Here is a 21,041-nt window from a genome sequence, read left to right as displayed (position 1 = left end):
ACCCTTATGATTTTGTCCGATTTTGGCCGAAATCGCGACTTTTTTAATTCTTCCCAAAATTGTTCCTGTGGTGTGTGGCGCCCTTTGGATACCTTTCCAGGTGACAAGAGTGGTATAAACACTTATATTTTGGTGGAAAAATGAAATTTAATAACCTTATCCTGACGTCATTTCATATCTAATTTAAATGACAAAAACTTCGTCGAATGCCACTTTTGACCCGACAGAAGCGTCTACTGGGTGCTGGGAGTCCCTTCTACGTATTCTGGAAGAGATTGGAGAACTTTCATTTTTGGCCCAAAATTGCCAATTTCATAAGGCTATACCCTTATGATTTTGTCCGATTTTGGCCGAAATCGCGACTTTTTTAATTCTTCCCAAAATTGTTCCTGTGGTGTGTGGCGCCCTTTGGATACCTTTCCAGGTGACAAGAGTGGTATAAACACTTATATTTTGGTGGAAAAATGAAATTTAATAACCATATCTTGACGTCATTTCATATCTAATTTAAATGACAAAAACTTCGTCGAATGCCACTTTTGACCCGACAGAAGCGTCTACTGGGTGCTGGGAGTCCCTTCTACGTATTCTGGAAGAGATTTGAGAACTTTCATTTTTGGCCCAAAATTGCCAATTTCATAAGGTTATATACCCTTATGATTTTGTCCGATTTTGGCCAAAATCGAGACTTTTTTAATTCTTCCCAAAATTGTTCCTGTGGTGTGTGGCGCCCTTTGGATACCTTTCCAGGTGACAAGAGTGGTATAAACACTTATATTTTGGTGGAAATATTAATACCCATATCTTGACGTCATTTCATATCTAATTTAAATGACAAAAACTTCGTCGAATGCCACTTTTGACCTGACAGAAGCGTCGTCTGGGTGCTGGGAGTCCCTTCTACGTATTCTGGAAGAGATTTGAGAACTTTCATTTTTGGCCCAAAATTGCCAATTTCATAAGGCTATACCCTTATGATTTTGTCCGATTTTGGCCAAAATCGCGACTTTTTTTAATTCTTCCCAAAATTGTTCCTGTGGTGTGTGGCGCCCTTTGGATACCTTTCCAGGTGACAAGAGTGGTATAAACACTTATATTTTGGTGGAAAATGAAATTTAATAACCATATCTTGACGTCATTTCATATCTAATTTAAATGACAAAAACTTCGTCGAATGCCACTTTTGACCTGACAGAAGCGTCTACTGGGTGCTGGGAGTCCCTTCTACGTATTCTGGAAGAGATTTGAGAACTTTCATATTTGGCCCAAAATTGCCAATTTCATAAGGCTATACTCTTATGATTTTGTCCGATTTTGGCCAAAATCGCGACTTTTTTTAATTCTTCCCAAAATTGTTCCTGTGGTGTGTGGCGCCCTTTGGATACCTTTCCAGGTGACAAGAGTGGTATAAACACTTATATTTTGGCGGAAATATTAATAACCATATCTTGACGTCATTTCATATCTAATTTAAATGACAAAAACTTCGTCGAATGCCACTTTTGACCCGACAGAAGCGTCTACTGGGTGCTGGGAGTCCCTTCTACGTATTCTGGAAGAGATTTGAGAACTTTCATTTTTGGCCCAAAATTGCCAATTTCATAAGGTTATATACCCTTATGATTTTGTCCGATTTTGGCCAAAATCGAGACTTTTTTAATTCTTCCCAAAATTGTTCCTGTGGTGTGTGGCGCCCTTTGGATACCTTTCCAGGTGACAAGAGTGGTATAAACACTTATATTTTGGTGGAAATATTAATACCCATATCTTGACGTCATTTCATATCTAATTTAAATGACAAAAACTTCGTCGAATGCCACTTTTGACCTGACAGAAGCGTCGTCTGGGTGCTGGGAGTCCCTTCTACGTATTCTGGAAGAGATTTGAGAACTTTCATTTTTGGCCCAAAATTGCCAATTTCATAAGGCTATACCCTTATGATTTTGTCCGATTTTGGCCAAAATCGCGACTTTTTTTAATTCTTCCCAAAATTGTTCCTGTGGTGTGTGGCGCCCTTTGGATACCTTTCCAGGTGACAAGAGTGGTATAAACACTTATATTTTGGTGGAAAATGAAATTTAATAACCATATCTTGACGTCATTTCATATCTAATTTAAATGACAAAAACTTCGTCGAATGCCACTTTTGACCTGACAGAAGCGTCTACTGGGTGCTGGGAGTCCCTTCTACGTATTCTGGAAGAGATTTGAGAACTTTCATATTTGGCCCAAAATTGCCAATTTCATAAGGCTATACTCTTATGATTTTGTCCGATTTTGGCCAAAATCGCGACTTTTTTTAATTCTTCCCAAAATTGTTCCTGTGGTGTGTGGCGCCCTTTGGATACCTTTCCAGGTGACAAGAGTGGTATAAACACTTATATTTTGGCGGAAATATTAATAACCATATCTTGACGTCATTTCATATCTAATTTAAATGACAAAAACTTCGTCGAATGCCACTTTTGACCCGACAGAAGCGTCTACCGGGTGCTGGGAGTCCCTTCTACGTATTCTGGAAGAGATTTGAGAACTTTCATTTTTGGCCCCAAATTGCCAATTTCATAAGGCTATACCCTTATGATTTTGTTCGATTTTGGCCAAAATCGCGACTTTTTTTAATTCTTCCCAAAATTGTTCCTGTGGTGTGTGGCGCCCTTTGGATACCTTTCCAGGTGACAAGAGTGGTATAAACACTTATATTTTGGTGGAAATATTAATACCCATATCTTGACGTCATTTCATATCTAATTTAAATGACAAAAACTTCGTCGAATGCCACTTTTGACCTGACAGAAGCGTCTACTGGGTGCTGGGAGTCCCTTCTACGTATTCTGGAAGAGATTTGAGAACTTTCATTTTTGGCCCAAAATTGCCAATTTCATAAGGCTATACCCTTATGATTTTGTCCGATTTTGGCCGAAATCGCGACTTTTTTTAATTCTTCCCAAAATTGTTCCTGTGGTGTGTGGCGCCCTTTGGATACCTTTCCAGGTGACAAGAGTGGTATAAACACTTATATTTTGGTGGAAAAATGAAATTTAATAACCTTATCCTGACGTCATTTCATATCTAATTTAAATGACAAAAACTTCGTCGAATGCCACTTTTGACCCGACAGAAGCGTCTACTGGGTGCTGGGAGTCCCTTCTACGTATTCTGGAAGAGATTGGAGAACTTTCATTTTTGGCCCAAAATTGCCAATTTCATAAGGCTATACCCTTATGATTTTGTCCGATTTTGGCCGAAATCGCGACTTTTTTAATTCTTCCCAAAATTGTTCCTGTGGTGTGTGGCGCCCTTTGGATACCTTTCCAGGTGACAAGAGTGGTATAAACACTTATATTTTGGTGGAAAAATGAAATTTAATAACCATATCTTGACGTCATTTCATATCTAATTTAAATGACAAAAACTTCGTCGAATGCCACTTTTGACCCGACAGAAGCGTCTACTGGGTGCTGGGAGTCCCTTCTACGTATTCTGGAAGAGATTTGAGAACTTTCATTTTTGGCCCAAAATTGCCAATTTCATAAGGTTATATACCCTTATGATTTTGTCCGATTTTGGCCAAAATCGAGACTTTTTTAATTCCTCCCAAAATTGTTCCTGTGGTGTGTGGCGCCCTTTGGATACCTTTCCAGGTGACAAGAGTGGTATAAACACTTATATTTTGGTGGAAATATTAATACCCATATCTTGACGTCATTTCATATCTAATTTAAATGACAAAAACTTCGTCGAATGCCACTTTTGACCTGACAGAAGCGTCTACTGGGTGCTGGGAGTCCCTTCTACGTATTCTGGAAGAGATTTGAGAACTTTCATTTTTGGCCCAAAATTGCCAATTTCATAAGGCTATACCCTTATGATTTTGTCCGATTTTGGCCAAAATCGCGACTTTTTTTAATTCTTCCCAAAATTGTTCCTGTGGTGTGTGGCGCCCTTTGGATACCTTTCCAGGTGACAAGAGTGGTATAAACACTTATATTTTGGTGGAAAATGAAATTTAATAACCATATCTTGACGTCATTTCATATCTAATTTAAATGACAAAAACTTCGTCGAATGCCACTTTTGACCCGACAGAAGCGTCTACTGGGTGCTGGGAGTCCCTTCTACGTATTCTGGAAGAGATTTGAGAACTTTCATTTTTGGCCCAAAATTGCCAATTTCATAAGGTTATATACCCTTATGATTTTGTCCGATTTTGGCCAAAATCGCGACTTTTTTTAATTCTTCCCAAAATTGTTCCTGTGGTGTGTGGCGCCCTTTGGATACCTTTCCAGGTGACAAGAGTGGTATAAACACTTATATTTTGGTGGAAATATTAATACCCATATCTTGACGTCATTTCATATCTAATTTAAATGACAAAAACTTCGTCGAATGCCACTTTTGACCTGACAGAAGCGTCTACTGGGTGCTGGGAGTCCCTTCTACGTATTCTGGAAGAGATTTGAGAACTTTCATTTTTGGCCCAAAATTGCCAATTTCATAAGGCTATACCCTTATGATTTTGTCCGATTTTGGCCGAAATCGCGACTTTTTTAATTCTTCCCAAAATTGTTCCTGTGGTGTGTGGCGCCCTTTGGATACCTTTCCAGGTGACAAGAGTGGTATAAACACTTATATTTTGGTGGAAAAATGAAATTTAATAACCTTATCCTGACGTCATTTCATATCTAATTTAAATGACAAAAACTTCGTCGAATGCCACTTTTGACCCGACAGAAGCGTCTACTGGGTGCTGGGAGTCCCTTCTACGTATTCTGGAAGAGATTGGAGAACTTTCATTTTTGGCCCCAAATTGCCAATTTCATAAGGCTATACCCTTATGATTTTGTCCGATTTTGGCCGAAATCGCGACTTTTTTAATTCTTCCCAAAATTGTTCCTGTGGTGTGTGGCGCCCTTTGGATACCTTTCCAGGTGACAAGAGTGGTATAAACACTTATATTTTGGTGGAAAAATGAAATTTAATAACCATATCTTGACGTCATTTCATATCTAATTTAAATGACAAAAACTTCGTCGAATGCCACTTTTGACCCGACAGAAGCGTCTACTGGGTGCTGGGAGTCCCTTCTACGTATTCTGGAAGAGATTTGAGAACTTTCATTTTTGGCCCAAAATTGCCAATTTCATAAGGTTATATACCCTTATGATTTTGTCCGATTTTGGCCAAAATCGCGACTTTTTTTAATTCTTCCCAAAATTGTTCCTGTGGTGTGTGGCGCCCTTTGGATACCTTTCCAGGTGACAAGAGTGGTATAAACACTTATATTTTGGTGGAAATATTAATACCCATATCTTGACGTCATTTCATATCTAATTTAAATGACAAAAACTTCGTCGAATGCCACTTTTGACCCGACAGAAGCGTCTACTGGGTGCTGGGAGTCCCTTCTACGTATTCTGGAAGAGATTTGAGAACTTTCATTTTTGGCCCAAAATTGCCAATTTCATAAGGTTATATACCCTTATGATTTTGTCCGATTTTGGCCAAAATCGAGACTTTTTTAATTCTTCCCAAAATTGTTCCTGTGGTGTGTGGCGCCCTTTGGATACCTTTCCAGGTGACAAGAGTGGTATAAACACTTATATTTTGGTGGAAATATTAATACCCATATCTTGACGTCATTTCATATCTAATTTAAATGACAAAAACTTCGTCGAATGCCACTTTTGACCCGACAGAAGCGTCTACCGGGTGCTGGGAGTCCCTTCTACGTATTCTGGAAGAGATTTGAGAACTTTCATTTTTGGCCCAAAATTGCCAATTTCATAAGGCTATACTCTTATGATTTTGTCCGATTTTGGCCAAAATCGCGACTTTTTTTAATTCTTCCCAAAATTGTTCCTGTGGTGTGTGGCGCCCTTTGGATACCTTTCCAGGTGACAAGAGTGGTATAAACACTTATATTTTGGTGGAAAAATGAAATTTAATAACCATATCTTGACGTCATTTCATATCTAATTTAAATGACAAAAACTTCGTCGAATGCCACTTTTGACCCGACAGAAGCGTCTACTGGATGCTGGGAGTCCCTTCTACGTATTCTGGAAGAGATTTGAGAACTTTCATTTTTGGCCCAAAATTGCCAATTTCATAAGGCTATACCCTTATGATTTTGTCCGATTTTGGCCAAAATCGCGACTTTTTTAATTCTTCCCAAAATTGTTCCTGTGGTGTGTGGCGCCCTTTGGATACCTTTCCAGGTGACAAGAGTGGTATAAACACTTATATTTTGGTAGAAATATTAATACCCATATCTTGACGTCATTTCATATCTAATTTAAATGACAAAAACTTCGTCGAATGCCACTTTTGACCCGACAGAAGCGTCTACTGGGTGCTGGGAGTCCCTTCTACGTACGTATTCTGGAAGAGATTTGAGAACTTTCATTTTTGGCCCAAAATTGCCAATTTCATAAGGCTATACTCTTATGATTTTGTCCGATTTTGGCCAAAATCGCGACTTTTTTAATACTTCCCAAAATTGTTCCTGTGGTGTGTGGCGCCCTTTGGATACCTTTCCAGGTGACAAGAGTGGTATAAACACTTATATTTTGGTGGAAATATTAATACCCATATCTTGACGTCATTTCATATCTAATTTAAATGACAAAAACTTCGTCGAATGCCACTTTTGACCTGACAGAAGCGTCTACTGGGTGCTGGGAGTCCCTTCTACGTATTCTGGAAGAGATTTGAGAACTTTCATATTTGGCCCAAAATTGCCAATTTCATAAGGCTATACTCTTATGATTTTGTCCGATTTTGGCCAAAATCGCGACTTTTTTTAATTCTTCCCAAAATTGTTCCTGTGGTGTGTGGCGCCCTTTGGATACCTTTCCAGGTGACAAGAGTGGTATAAACACTTATATTTTGGCGGAAATATTAATAACCATATCTTGACGTCATTTCATATCTAATTTAAATGACAAAAACTTCGTCGAATGCCACTTTTGACCCGACAGAAGCGTCTACTGGGTGCTGGGAGTCCCTTCTACGTATTCTGGAAGAGATTTGAGAACTTTCATTTTTGGCCCAAAATTGCCAATTTCATAAGGCTATACCCTTATGATTTTGTCCGATTTTGGCCAAAATCGCGACTTTTTTTAATTCTTCCCAAAATTGTTCCTGTGGTGTGTGGCGCCCTTTGGATACCTTTCCAGGTGACAAGAGTGGTATAAACACTTATATTTTGGTGGAAAATGAAATTTAATAACCATATCTTGACGTCATTTCATATCTAATTTAAATGACAAAAACTTCGTCGAATGCCACTTTTGACCCGACAGAAGCGTCTACCGGGTGCTGGGAGTCCCTTCTACGTATTCTGGAAGAGATTTGAGAACTTTCATTTTTGGCCCCAAATTGCCAATTTCATAAGGCTATACCCTTATGATTTTGTCCGATTTTGGCCAAAATCGCGACTTTTTTTAATTCTTCCCAAAATTGTTCCTGTGGTGTGTGGCGCCCTTTGGATACCTTTCCAGGTGACAAGAGTGGTATAAACACTTATATTTTGGTGGAAAATGAAATTTAATAACCATATCTTGACGTCATTTCATATCTAATTTAAATGACAAAAACTTCGTCGAATGCCACTTTTGACCCGACAGAAGCGTCTACTGGGTGCTGGGAGTCCCTTCTACGTATTCTGGAAGAGATTTGAGAACTTTCATTTTTGGCCCAAAATTGCCAATTTCATAAGGTTATATACCCTTATGATTTTGTCCGATTTTGGCCAAAATCGCGACTTTTTTTAATTCTTCCCAAAATTGTTCCTGTGGTGTGTGGCGCCCTTTGGATACCTTTCCAGGTGACAAGAGTGGTATAAACACTTATATTTTGGTGGAAATATTAATACCCATATCTTGACGTCATTTCATATCTAATTTAAATGACAAAAACTTCGTCGAATGCCACTTTTGACCTGACAGAAGCGTCTACTGGGTGCTGGGAGTCCCTTCTACGTATTCTGGAAGAGATTTAAGAACTTTCATTTTTGGCCCAAAATTGCCAATTTCATAAGGCTATACCCTTATGATTTTGTCCGATTTTGGCCGAAATCGCGACTTTTTTAATTCTTCCCAAAATTGTTCCTGTGGTGTGTGGCGCCCTTTGGATACCTTTCCAGGTGACAAGAGTGGTATAAACACTTATATTTTGGTGGAAAAATGAAATTTAATAACCTTATCCTGACGTCATTTCATATCTAATTTAAATGACAAAAACTTCGTCGAATGCCACTTTTGACCCGACAGAAGCGTCTACTGGGTGCTGGGAGTCCCTTCTACGTATTCTGGAAGAGATTTGAGAACTTTCATTTTTGGCCCCAAATTGCCAATTTCATAAGGCTATACCCTTATGATTTTGTCCGATTTTGGCCGAAATCGCGACTTTTTTAATTCTTCCCAAAATTGTTCCTGTGGTGTGTGGCGCCCTTTGGATACCTTTCCAGGTGACAAGAGTGGTATAAACACTTATATTTTGGTGGAAATATTAATACCCATATCTTGACGTCATTTCATATCTAATTTAAATGACAAAAACTTCGTCGAATGCCACTTTTGACCCGACAGAAGCGTCTACTGGATGCTGGGAGTCCCTTCTACGTATTCTGGAAGAGATTTGAGAACTTTCATTTTTGGCCCAAAATTGCCAATTTCATAAGGCTATACCCTTATGATTTTGTCCGATTTTGGCCAAAATCGCGACTTTTTTTAATTCTTCCCAAAATTGTTCCTGTGGTGTGTGGCGCCCTTTGGATACCTTTCCAGGTGACAAGAGTGGTATAAACACTTATATTTTGGTGGAAAAATGAAATTTAATAACCATATCTTGACGTCATTTCATATCTAATTTAAATGACAAAAACTTCGTCGAATGCCACTTTTGACCTGACAGAAGCGTCTACTGGATGCTGGGAGTCCCTTCTACGTATTCTGGAAGAGATTTGAGAACTTTCATTTTTGGCCCAAAATTGCCAATTTCATAAGGCTATACCCTTATGATTTTGTCCGATTTTGGCCAAAATCGCGACTTTTTTAATTCTTCCCAAAATTGTTCCTGTGGTGTGTGGCGCCCTTTGGATACCTTTCCAGGTGACAAGAGTGGTATAAACACTTATATTTTGGTGGAAATATTAATAACCATATCTTGACGTCATTTCATATCTAATTTAAATGACAAAAACTTCGTCGAATGCCACTTTTGACCCGACAGAAGCGTCTTATGATTTTGTCCGAATTTTGGTGGAAAAATGAATTTTAATAACCATCTCTTGACGTCATTTCATATCTAATTTAAATATCTAATTAAATATATGACAAGAGTGGTATAAACACTTATATTTTGGTGGAAATATTAATAACCGTATCTTGACGTCATTTCATATCTAATTTAAATGACAAAAACTTCGTCGAATTCAACTTTTGACCCGACAGAAGCGTCTACTGGGTGCTGGGAGTCCCTTCTACGTACGTATTCTGGAAGAGATTTGAGAACTTTCATTTTTGGCCCAAAATTGCCAATTTCATAAGGCCTTATGATTTTGTCCGATTTTGGCCAAAATCGTGACTTTTTTAATTCTTCCCAAACTTGTACCTGTGGTGTGTGGCGCCCTTAGGATTCTATTCCCGGTGACAAGAGTAGTATAAACACTTAATTTTTACCTGCAGTGTGTGGTACAAAATGGCCAATTTCATAAGGGCCACAAATGAAATTCTCAAATCTCTCTCAGGATACATAGAAGGGAATCCCAGCACCCAGTAGACGCTCCTCTCTAGACAGTAGTGGCATTCGACGAAGATTTTGTCATTTAAATTCACACACCGCAGTTACAATTTGGGGAATTATTTAAAAAGTCGCGATGTTGGCCTAAATTATAAGGGTATAGCCTAATGAAGGTAATATGGCACCTTTTATAAAGCAGCGGTGCGGCCCTTGACATCCTCGTCCATAAAATAAAAAAATGATCGTTAGGGGTAAAATGAATATGAGGAATATTATACTATAAATTCATGTCTTTATTTAGTTTTAAACTGTAGGTTGTCCAAAAACAACTATTGAACTTGTTTGTGAGACCCATAAAGTGGGTGTACACTTATATGAGTGGTCTAAAACCTTCCCTGGTTGAATCCTAAATACCCCCGACTGAACAAATTTCCTCTTGACTTATTATGCATGTATTGAAAAATTTTATTTTACGCTGTAAGAAATCGAGAGGGTGCCACCGATTATTTTTTCTAAGTCGTTTCCATTAACCATTTAAAGACTCCTTAATAAAAAAAATATTACCACGAAGGGGCAAACATTCAGTGGACATTATGGGCTGCACAAATTTTTCATGCATTGCCGCAAAAGATTGGGACAAACTAGATCAAAGAGTAAAATCAGCAAGAAATCTTAACCATGTTAAACGCCTAGTATCTGATAAAGTTTAGGTCTACTTCATTTTTATTTTTACCAAATTTCTTATTTTTCTTTACTCTGTTACACGTTTTAACTGTTTTATTAACCAGTTAGGTTACATCATTTTTTTTTCAACTTTGTACTTATGACTTCTTAAATGTTCATACATTTTATATTATTATATGTCTTATTAGAGGAAAGATCGTAGAAGATTAGCTATTGCTAAACGAGCTATCCTCTTAAATTAAATACCCATAGTGGGACCGGTCGACCTTAGAACGGCCAGAAGCCGTTAAAATAAAGTTTGAAAAAAAATGAAAAATAAAAATAAAAAATAAACAAGAGAATACTACCGACGCAGGGCCACGCATTCAATGGTCATTATGGGCTGCACACATGCCTCAAGAGGCATGTGCCACCGAAAGCCACCTAGCTCGCTTCTGGCCGTTCAAGGTCGACCGGTCCCGCTATGGGTATTCTCCGGGTCCGAGACGTAAAGGAAGGCGCTGGTATGGGTCCTTAAGCCACACCTTTTTTGCACCCTTGTCGGAACATCACTGCACCGAGCTGATCTCGAACCCTAACGCATTTTAACAGAAATCCGCAGGTTTATGCCTTGACAACTGCGTCAAACTCCTGAGCGCTGATAAAGGAGAGTCAGAAATAATACTTAAAGATGCTAACCCGAGTAAAAGATAATTAATGCAAAAAGCACTTCATCGTGTGGTAATCGAACTCGGAACATTCAGGTGGTAGTTCACCCTTTCATCCACTTGACTATTTGCCGGATTGAATTACTGAAGGTTTGACAACACTATGAAATCACGTTATTTCGGCTGCAGCACACTATGAATATTCAATCTTCAATAGCATACCTAAGTCACCATAACAACGAATACGCAACAACTTCAGAATGACAGACTTACATAATCATTCATCTTAATTCGTGGGTTGATATTGTTCCATTTTGACAGCTGCTGAATTGAAAAGAGAGATTACTACAAACTAACGCTGGTGGCATTTGGCATACAATTAAAAGAATTTCCGCCCGATGCATCAGTACGCTTCAAAGATTCTCTGCGAACAACCCTAAGCTCCTGGTGTAGAAAATGGCGAGTGAAAATTAGTCCAAATAAATCTAAGCTTGTAATCTTTAAGTACCTTGATTCTAATGACTCGCCCGAGGACTAAAGTATCATTAATCTTTTCAAAACTCCTAGCTTCATCGCCACCAGTAAGCTCATTGCAGCAAACTCTTTACCAACTAATTATTTCAAACCAAATATCCTTAAAACACCCTCCTTCTTAACCCCCTAATCCTATGACCTCTTGCTTAAATACTTAGTTCATATAACCTACACAGAAAACAATTTAAAAAGTTCCCTAGTGCCATTAGGTTTTTTTTTAAATTCGGAGGAGGCTTCAGCCCTGGCAGAGAGATGGGCCCATTGTTTAGGAACCCGGTAGCTAGAGGACTTGTGAGTCAAACCCCAGAGGAATTGTCCTCCTCTGGGGAACAGCCCAGTCACCGGAAACTTTTCCTTTTTTCATTTTCTTAGCGTAAGGGTACTCCCCGGCAGTGGGGGTTTGCCAGGTTTGGGGGAACCTCCCATTATTTTTTCCTAAGTAGTTTCCATTACCCATTTAAAGCTTCCAAAGTATGTGTGCTGCTTGTTTTCCTCTTCATTAGTTTCTTGAAAATGCTATTGTCTAATTAACCTGTAGGAGACACACGGCTCGATCAGCAATTTCACAGGCTGACTGACATGACAAACTCGCAGAATCTCGGCGAACTGTCAAATCCAGAGAGCCGTTTTTTTATACTCTGTGAAAACATGTAGCCTCATTCTCCACCGCTCCCTTGTTATGCCATACATTGGCTGCCAAGTGTGTGTAAGTCTAAATGTGCTAAAAATGGTATGTAGAGGTTTCAAAATGTGGGTGTACCGTCATAGGGTGGTCTAAAGCCTTCCCGGCTGAATGTATATATATATATATCCAACTGAACCAGCGCCCTGCCCCCTCCGACAATGGTACGTGGGACATTGTAACATGTTTTACACGGTAGGTAAGCGACGTGGTGCCACCCACCCTACTTATGATTTTGGAAGGAAACTCAAATATTATCATTAAATATTTATTAAATTTTATCATTTTTTAATGATATACTTTTCTATAATTAAACAACAGTTTCATTCTCTTTGAACAATCCTTGTCAAATTTATATCATGCCAGAAACCAGTCTACTGTTAATTCCTGGTGACAACAACGGTTTAGTTATCAAGTTTAAACGAGGCGTACAGTCATGGTTTCAATTTGATTACTTGTCAAATAGTGAACAAGAATTTCTACGGAACGCCTTATGTTTCACAATGTTAACAAACTATATAAAAATACCATCATGTTACAAGGTAACCTTCGCATGCCATTAATAAAATTTTCTGTTTTAATATCAACAAATAAGAAATAACATTCAAGATGCTTCAACTCAATAGCAGCATGCCAAGTATAAAATTAAGTGGACATGGTTTTTAAGCAATCAGAGAAACGCTTGAAGTTTTCTTTGAATGTAATGACCTTCATGTGCGTTGCCTTTTCTTGGTACATTTTGACACATATAGTAGCGTTCAGTAAACCTTTGTCAATCAACACAATTTATTCATCGACACAGTTTATTCTTCTGAGTCGCCGATGTCGATGGCATTATTATTGTACTTAAAGTCGTCGTCGGTAACGAATTTATTACAATTGTCAAAAATGATATGTATATTGACGTAAATTCAACAATATTTTCATCACCTGTTGTTACTTGTCTACCAAGCTTTAACCGACAGAAAACCGTCTTCTCGACTCTCCTTACGATGACCTGAGATTTTTCCGTCGTGATTTACGTCGAGGCGAACGATGGTTTCAGTCTGTTCATTTTTCAAGAAAAAGTCCTTAAATATTAATATAATATTTATATTTTTTATCCTCTTTTGAACAATGTTCGTCATCTTCTACGGACAGAAGCCGTCTCCTGACAAAAGCGAACAGTTTTGGTCGTCAAAATCGCCGTGGGTGACCAAATCGTTCATTCAATTGACCAACTGTCAATAAATTCATATATTTTGACAGTTAATTCAAGAATAATTTCATCATCGTTTGTTATTAAAAAAAAGAAGGCTACTCGGCTTCAATCGATAGAACTCGTCTCCTCGTCGTCACTCCTGACAATCACGTGACTCTCGTCGTCGAAATCCTCGTCGGCGGTTGAGTCGATTCCGATAAAGATCCTCGTCATCTCTACGATGGTCGCTCTCTCTGGTTTTCCCTTTCGTCTTCGTATAGCAATCACTTGCCGCGTGAGCGTGATGGCAGGTATACATGCAAATATCACCATGGCAACAATAAAAACAATCGTGTTGGCTTGGAAATCTGCCTCGTAAGTCTCCGTGACGTCATAAATAAATCCTATTCATAGAAGAACGAAAAACAAAAAAGACAAAACATAATTTGCTATGAACGTTTCCTTGTTGACGAAATATTCTCCTTTGATAACTTCTTTCTTCAATTTAAAAAAAAAACGAAAAATGTTGCCAGCTTTGTCTGTCTGTATGTCTGTCCGTGTGTAGCTCTTTTTATATGGTTATTCGAGCTCTACTAAAACTCCTTCATGATGGTGTTTGAAGAAACTAATTTCGTAGAATTGACGTGGTTTGTGTGTAAGAATAAACTAAGTAATAATTTCATCACAAATATTGGATGCATTTTTTAGATGGTAACTATACATAAGGCGAGAACCGGAACCAGCGAGATCGCCAACCGGAAATGGAATACAAGTAACATGTCACAACGGTGAGACTGTAAACCTTGTGCCTGGCTGCCTTTTTCAAGTTCCTGGCTGCAATGGAATCCAGATACCCTCTCCCTCCCACCATCACTTACTCACCTGCCATTCCTGGTCCAAGAATTATAGCTATCCCAGGAGGGACCTGGCAGTAGGCCCAAGCCTCTCTTACGTAGTCCTTGTTAAATAATGAGGTTGTCGTGGGAAACAAAAGTGAGTTATAAACGCCGTTAAAAAAACCAATGCCTGAAATATAAAGTGAGAAAACAAAATTAAAATCATAAATTTTTGTTAAAAACAGTTGGTATTAAATGTTATACATCATTGCATGCTATTAGACTACTATGTAATTTCATATTTCTCAATACGAATGATAATGTACGAAATATACACAATCCTAAATGCATCAACAATAATTCAAATTTGGCACGGTAAAACACATGTTCTCGTGTGTAACACTTAGTACCCGTGGTTAGAGCATTGTGTCATTATTGTACTCATAATAAGGTCAAACCTACTTGTACTCGTACTGATACTGTTGTACTGATACTGTTGTACTCGTGCTCACACTGTTGTACTCGTACTCATACTGTTGTACTCGTACTCACACTGTAGTACTCGTACTCATGCTGTTGTACTCGTACTCATACTGTTGTACTCGTACTCATACTGTTGTACTCGTACTCACACTGTTGTACTCGTACTCATGCTGTTGTACTCGTACTCATGCTGTTTTACTTGTACTCATGCTGTTGTACTGGTACTAATACTGTTATACTCGTACTCATGCTGTTGTACTCCTACTCATACTGTTGTACTGGTACTAATACTGTTGTACTCGTACCCATGCTGTTGTACTCGTACTCACACTGTTGTACTCGTACTCATACTGTTGTACTCGTACTCATACTGTTGTACTCGAACTCATATCGTACTCATACTGATGTACTCGTAATAGTCTGTCACAAACACTACATGCCAAGAGGCTACATCCAATTTAGAGCTTTGGCTCATATGGGATTTTTTTTTTAAAGTTGGAAGACCATATCAGGTAGGAAAACCGTGGATTACCCCCTGGATGAGAAACCCATCTTACTTTAGCGGGACAGGAATTGAACCCAGGACCTCACAGGTGCTAAGGTCTCATTGCTTCTAATGCCAACGACTTTATTCACATAGCACTTGTCACTAGTGTTTTAAGTCATTATCTAACAGGCTGGTAAAGAATCACTTCATTTTCAGGTTGAGGCGATAAACCAGCAGTGACTTCCCTGACTCGAGTACAAGTCATTGGCTTTAGTAACTGTACTATTTCCAAACGGGAAAACTTTTTCGAGTCAAATCACTTTTGAAATTTACTTTCTCGAGTCACAAACATTCGCCACAAAACTGTTATTTAATGACTCGGTTATCGAGTCATGAATAAACTTACAAACAGCATAAATTGCCATGTGTGTAAAGTTGGATGCAAAGACACACAGGAAGGTAGCGATACCCATGGCAGCCGTACAGACGACGTATACGTGAATCAGTCCAAATGGCATGTTCTCTCCAACGACACCGGCTACCAATCTTCCTAGCATATCAAAGGATCCCTTTATGGTCATAATCAGCGATGCGGTAGCTGGATTTAGTCCAATGTTGAGCATAAAGGAAACCTATTGAGAATAAAAGCAACAGGTCGTGACGTCAGAAGACAGATGACGGCTAGGACGTTACCTGACGTGGCACTGATGTTTTCAAGAACCCTTCTACCCCCCCCACCCACTCCCACCCCACCCTCCCCGGCTACGCCACTGAAACAGATGTTTCGATGTCTTTTAAACTACCAACACCTCTACGAGAAATACTGCACACGGCTAAATTCTACCTGATATATATATAGCATTTGCGGCGAGTGAATCTAGCAATGCATTGGATCAACGGAATTTAATTATTTGATCAGAATTTGACACATTTCGTAAGCTAAATTGATGAATTCATATTTTTTCTAGGACATCTTACTTAAGTTCCTCAAACCTTGATAAAATTAAAAATATTGTTTGTCTGAAAGTATATTGGTTAATGGTACAGTTCATTACTTATTTCATACTTTTATTTCACCGTCCAATAGAATCGCCGGAAATATACGCTACTATAGTATTTCCCGCCCAAAAGGGGGAAAACAGACTCGTTGTTACATGTCAACCCAACGTAGTAGCATCCCCATGAAGGACAGTTACATGAACAGCGAGCATATTCTAAAAACAAAATGGCGATCCATAGTGCAGGACCTATATGACTTACCAGATGAACAAATGGGAACACGTAACCAATTCCTTTTGTGAACTGACCAATCAGGAACAAGATAAAAACTGGTTCGGTCCAAAGATCTTTTCTCATTCCAAAACAAAGGAATCCTGGCGGGTTCGTCTCCTTTCTTATCATTTCAGCAAGCCATGCACTATCTGTGTCATAGATACTTCTAGGTTGCGGCGGTTCTACGTCATCCGTGGCAACGCTACTGTCGTCTGCTGTGTCCTGCATTGGCGGTTGCTTAAAAACTAAACAGCATGGGATACCGATCACCATGACTACTAAGGCAAGAATACGGAGGGCGTCCTTCAAACCAAGAGCATGAATTATCACCTCGGACAAAGGATTCATTACAAAAGATCCTGCAGAAATGTAAGAAAAGGAATAAAACTGTGATTTGGCCATGTTCTTATTTTTTCTTCTTCTTTTTTTAACAATTGACCCAACTGGTCTCTCCAATGAAAAGTTACTAAGAGCACTTTTGAGGAATCCATTTTTATGACATTATATACGAATTTGTTAGCTATCTTTAGTTTCATAGTCATCAAGTTGTTAACCAATTATGGGGCTATGCTAAAGTGTGAATCAATGTTAAGACAAAACCCCTCCCAGAAGTCCCCTCTCACCCTCCTTTGATTACAACAGTCCACCTTTCCCTCTAAAAGCAGAAAACAAGCTCACATAATTGATCATCGTAAATCGTCTGAAATCCACACTACCGACCGAATGTGATTACGATATTAAATTTCATATTTCATTGTATTTAACGTATTTCTTCGCATTAGTTGGGAATGACTTGACTACAGTTAAAGTTTCCAATTACTATTTATAGGCTACGAAAAACTGGAAAATGATGTTGGCTTAGAAAAACAACTTACCGAACGGTATACCGGCTACAAGAGTACAGGTTGATAACACGTGGTACTTCACTGGAAACCACTCCCCGGTTAGGATCAGTGGTGGATTATAGCAGAAGTTGGTACCCATACCAAAGGGCAAGCTATAGGTAAAGTAAAGAAGCCAGGGGGTGTCGACGTATGACGTCAAAAATAGACCAAATGAGGCCATGACCACACCGGATATCGAGACCCACCTACATCCGAAACGGTTGTAAAGGGGTGTGGAGAGAGGGTTAGCGACGTAAGCCATGCCAAAGGCTAGAGAACCGACCCAACCTGAAACGAAATGTTGGTACATCATCAGAACAAATAAAGTTATACATGTCAGTATTAATATCCGAAAATAATATAGGACTTGTATTGACGTCATTTAATGAAGTAGCTGGGGGCGTCGATCCTGGGAGTATGGCGTACATCCCTCTCTTTCTCCCCGTTTTTGACCCTCCAGGAAACCTCCCCCCCCCAGCCCTAACCCCACCCCACCCAATTACATGGGGTCGGATTCAACGAGCCTTTCCCTGACAGTGGTAGAGGGTTTCAGAGTATTTCAATACCACGCGAAGGACATTACATTCTTGTGGGGTGTAGAAGAAGCTTTTATATTATCATCCAGGATTTAAAAGCATTGTTGATCATCACAGTTTGGTCTTACAGTCCTATCGTATGATCACTCACGTGACGTGACTAGTAAGAGACAATTTGACGAGTCAATAAAATGAACATTAGACTTACTTCAAGTCGAATCACCATGGAAATGATTAAATGTGTGACGTGGCTAATTTAACCGGGCCACGCCTCGAGTTTGAAAACGACTGTAGACTTACTTCACGTCAAATCACGATGTAATTGATTAAAATGTATGGCATGGCTTATGTAACATATATATATATGCTAAGCGTTACCGTAGACTTGCTTGAAGTTCAAATCGGTTAGCAGTTGATTAAATCTGAGAGAACAATTTATCACCTCTGTGCATGGGCAGTCAACAAAGTGATTATTAGCCTTACGTCATGCCAATTCACAATGTAGTAACGATTAAATTTTGTCACGTACCCAATTCAACCAATGAGAAAAACCAATAAAGCAAACTTCATGAGTTTGCTTCATGTTGAAGTCGGTTAGACATTGATTAAAAGTTTGATACGTGAATTATTAAGCGATCAGTGTGGAGTAAATAAAGTGCACATTAGACTTACTTAAAGTCGAGGTGTTAGAATGATACCTTCTCAACATTGGGTTGAGTAATTCTCCAAAACTCATCACGAATCCCATCATCGGTACGTGGAGTATAAAACCAGCTATAACAACCAACCATCCACGAGTGTACTTGCTTTGCAGTTTTTCTCTGATTTTCCCGAAAATCGTCTGATTTTGCGCGATAGGCTTCGATCTAGTAGATGTTGACTTCCATTTTGGTAAGTGACGTTTCGTGTGGTCCTTACTGTAACTTTCACCTGTTAAGTCTGGTGAATGAAACTCGCTCGTAGGGGTGGATCGTGGCGTATAGTAAGTGTCGGAATCGTAGTCCTGGTGAAAAATCATTGATTTTGAAGAAAATGTTTCAGAAAAAAATGTTGTCAAAGAAAATAGAACTTTCAAAAATGGACAAAACCTCATTCGTTCTGAACAGGTGACTTTGTAAAGAATAATTCCTCTTCATAAAATAACCATGGTAATGTAAATACTACCACTTGTGTGGAGTGTTAGCTCAGTGGTTATCGCCGGTGCCTTCCAATCATAAGGTCCCCGGTTCGAGTCACTCCAAGATTAATGAATGTCGTCCAGTTACAGAGTTGTTGACAATTGACAATTCATAATCATGGACGTTAAATATGAATCTAAGAGACTGACTTCGGTCTGCTTGCGGCTTTGATAAGCCAATGATGGCTTCTTCGCGAGTTCCTGCTTGCAGGGGGATCTAAAGTACATATATACATACATAAAAAATTGAAGCGCATGTGATTGGATGATGTCATATAAAGACTTGGTCAAGTCTACTGGCTTGTTGGGGGGGCATAGGCGTACGGGACCATTTCAGTTGGGGGGGCAGAAACTTTTGTGCCCGAAATTTCCCGTGACACTATCTAAGCCACCATCGGTTGGGGCGTAGCGTACAAGAAATTTTTGGGCAGAAAATGCCTCTCAGATTGCCGGAAATGGCACTTCTGAGGCCTTGCAAGTTGCAAAAAGTTGAAAAGGATTCGGGCAAACTACTGCATATTTTTATATAAATATTTTTTTCCTCTTAGCCCCGAATTTTTCAGGACTTTTGCCCGAATTTCTTGTCCTCTGGAAATTTGGGGGGGGGCAGTCTGCCCCCTGCCCCGCCTCGTACGCCTATGGGGGTAGACAAATTAACCTATGATATCTCCCAATGTAATAATGTATTTAAGATCTTAGCTCTTAGAGGAAGTTGTTCTTGACATTTAAAACCCTTTTACACAAAACCAAATACGATGAAGGTTAGGTCTGGATCACCATTAAATTTTCACAATATGACTTTCTTCCAAAAAGCAGTTACAATATAACGAATATAATACATCGCTTTCGTTTCAAATAAATAAGAAGGCTGGTTGAAACCTCTAGTCCTCTCTATTTAATTATTTATTGATAAATTATTTCATTATTGTCGCCACGTGTCTCTTCCGACAGCCTCGATCTTGTTTCACCTACAGTTTTCAGTGGTATGCTTTTACTGTTTCTTATAATATCACCAACAACACAGACCAGTTTGTCACCTACTGCTCACAAGATCACATATTTTAACAGGTGTGGAGGGGAAGTCAAGCAACCCTGATCAAAGACCCCCCCCCCACCCCTCCTCCACCATCCATGAGATTAAATAAATACATTCATAATGAAAGAAAAAAATTCGAGTGGAGGAACAACTGAGTTCCCTTTTAACTGAACTGACAATGGCGAAAAGATGAGATGTATTCGCTCCGCCCGACCAATCCACCCCCCCCCCCCTCTTCCTCCCTTCCAAAACACACACACACAATCCCTCCTGCGAAAAGGATAGAACTTGTACAAATAAAGTACCCTCAGCTCCCCACAGGCGGATGAAATCTATACAATTTTCTTTTAAAATCAAATTTCGAGTCTTACCTGATCAGGGTACGTCATTTTTCAAACACCTTTAGGTAACGAAGTTACGAGAAACATTGAGTTCACATCTTCCGAATAATTCAATATTCAAATTTAGTTCAACTCTCCTCGCTCCGTCGATTTCGTTTATTCGTCGACACACTGTTCGCTGTTAGGAAGTTTTTGGTTTTCCTTAAATCAAATATTTCCCAAACTTTTTGAGTCTGTGTTCAGATGGAATAAACTTCCTACTATATAAGTATCCAAGTTTGTTTATACTAACACTCAGATATATTTTGATAAACAAAAGGTAACTGTTCTTCCAAATCAACTATCCCGATATATTTACCAAATATGCGACGAGTCCTTCTATAAACTATAACGTATTAGATGTCCATACAGAAAACAAACAAGAAAAAGTCCCTCAATTCATGAATGGAATTTGTTATTAGGAACGAGCATAACAGTTTAAGATTCGAAGCTGTTGTATAGGTGGTAGGAATGGG

The 21,041-nt window shown here is 39.0% G+C and overlaps 2 protein-coding genes across 5 annotated transcripts in view; both read right to left on the bottom strand.

The window, feature by feature from the left end:
- Positions 1 to 10,760: 10,760 nt before the first annotated feature.
- LOC139974375 (monocarboxylate transporter 12-like) lies at positions 10,761 to 18,800 on the bottom strand. Its single transcript, XM_071981485.1, has 6 exons — positions 18,671 to 18,800; positions 17,428 to 17,724; positions 16,541 to 16,911; positions 15,687 to 15,912; positions 14,357 to 14,500; positions 10,761 to 13,878 (listed from the first exon to the last, which is right to left on the bottom strand). Exons 2-6 carry the CDS (start codon positions 17,696 to 17,698, stop codon positions 13,601 to 13,603), a joined length of 1,290 nt encoding a protein of 429 aa, XP_071837586.1. The 5' UTR covers positions 17,699 to 17,724; positions 18,671 to 18,800; the 3' UTR covers positions 10,761 to 13,600.
- The window catches only part of LOC139974373 (tRNA dimethylallyltransferase-like), a 121,183-nt gene continuing 118,902 nt past the window's right edge, over positions 18,761 to 21,041 (bottom strand). For 3 of the 4 annotated variants that reach the window (XM_071981479.1, XM_071981483.1, XM_071981481.1), the window contains one exon: positions 18,761 to 18,975. In XM_071981479.1, coding sequence (XP_071837580.1) covers positions 18,906 to 18,975 — 70 coding nt within the window. In that variant the 3' untranslated portion in view covers positions 18,761 to 18,905. Of the gene's footprint in view, positions 18,976 to 20,556; positions 20,586 to 21,041 lie in introns of all 4 variants that reach the window. The other variant, XM_071981480.1, reaches the window with a different exon arrangement.

This window comes from Apostichopus japonicus, chromosome 9 (assembly GCF_037975245.1).
Source record: "Apostichopus japonicus isolate 1M-3 chromosome 9, ASM3797524v1, whole genome shotgun sequence".
In the NCBI taxonomy this organism is placed as follows: Eukaryota; Metazoa; Echinodermata; class Holothuroidea; order Aspidochirotida; family Stichopodidae; genus Apostichopus; species Apostichopus japonicus.
The sequence above is the reverse complement of the archived record's forward strand: the minus strand, read 5'-3'. Positions and strand labels throughout refer to the sequence as shown.

Coding starts and splice junctions, on each gene's coding strand:
- LOC139974375 (XM_071981485.1), bottom strand. CDS start 17,698: ATGGCTTACGTCGCTAACCCTCTCTCCACACCCCTTTACAACCGTTTC. Junction 14,501..15,686: donor CATGGCAATTTATGCTGTTT/GTAAGTTTATTC, acceptor TTTATATTTCAG/GCATTGGTTTTTTTAACGGC. Junction 13,879..14,356: donor TCTTGGACCAGGAATGGCAG/GTGAGTAAGTGA, acceptor TTCTATGAATAG/GATTTATTTATGACGTCACG.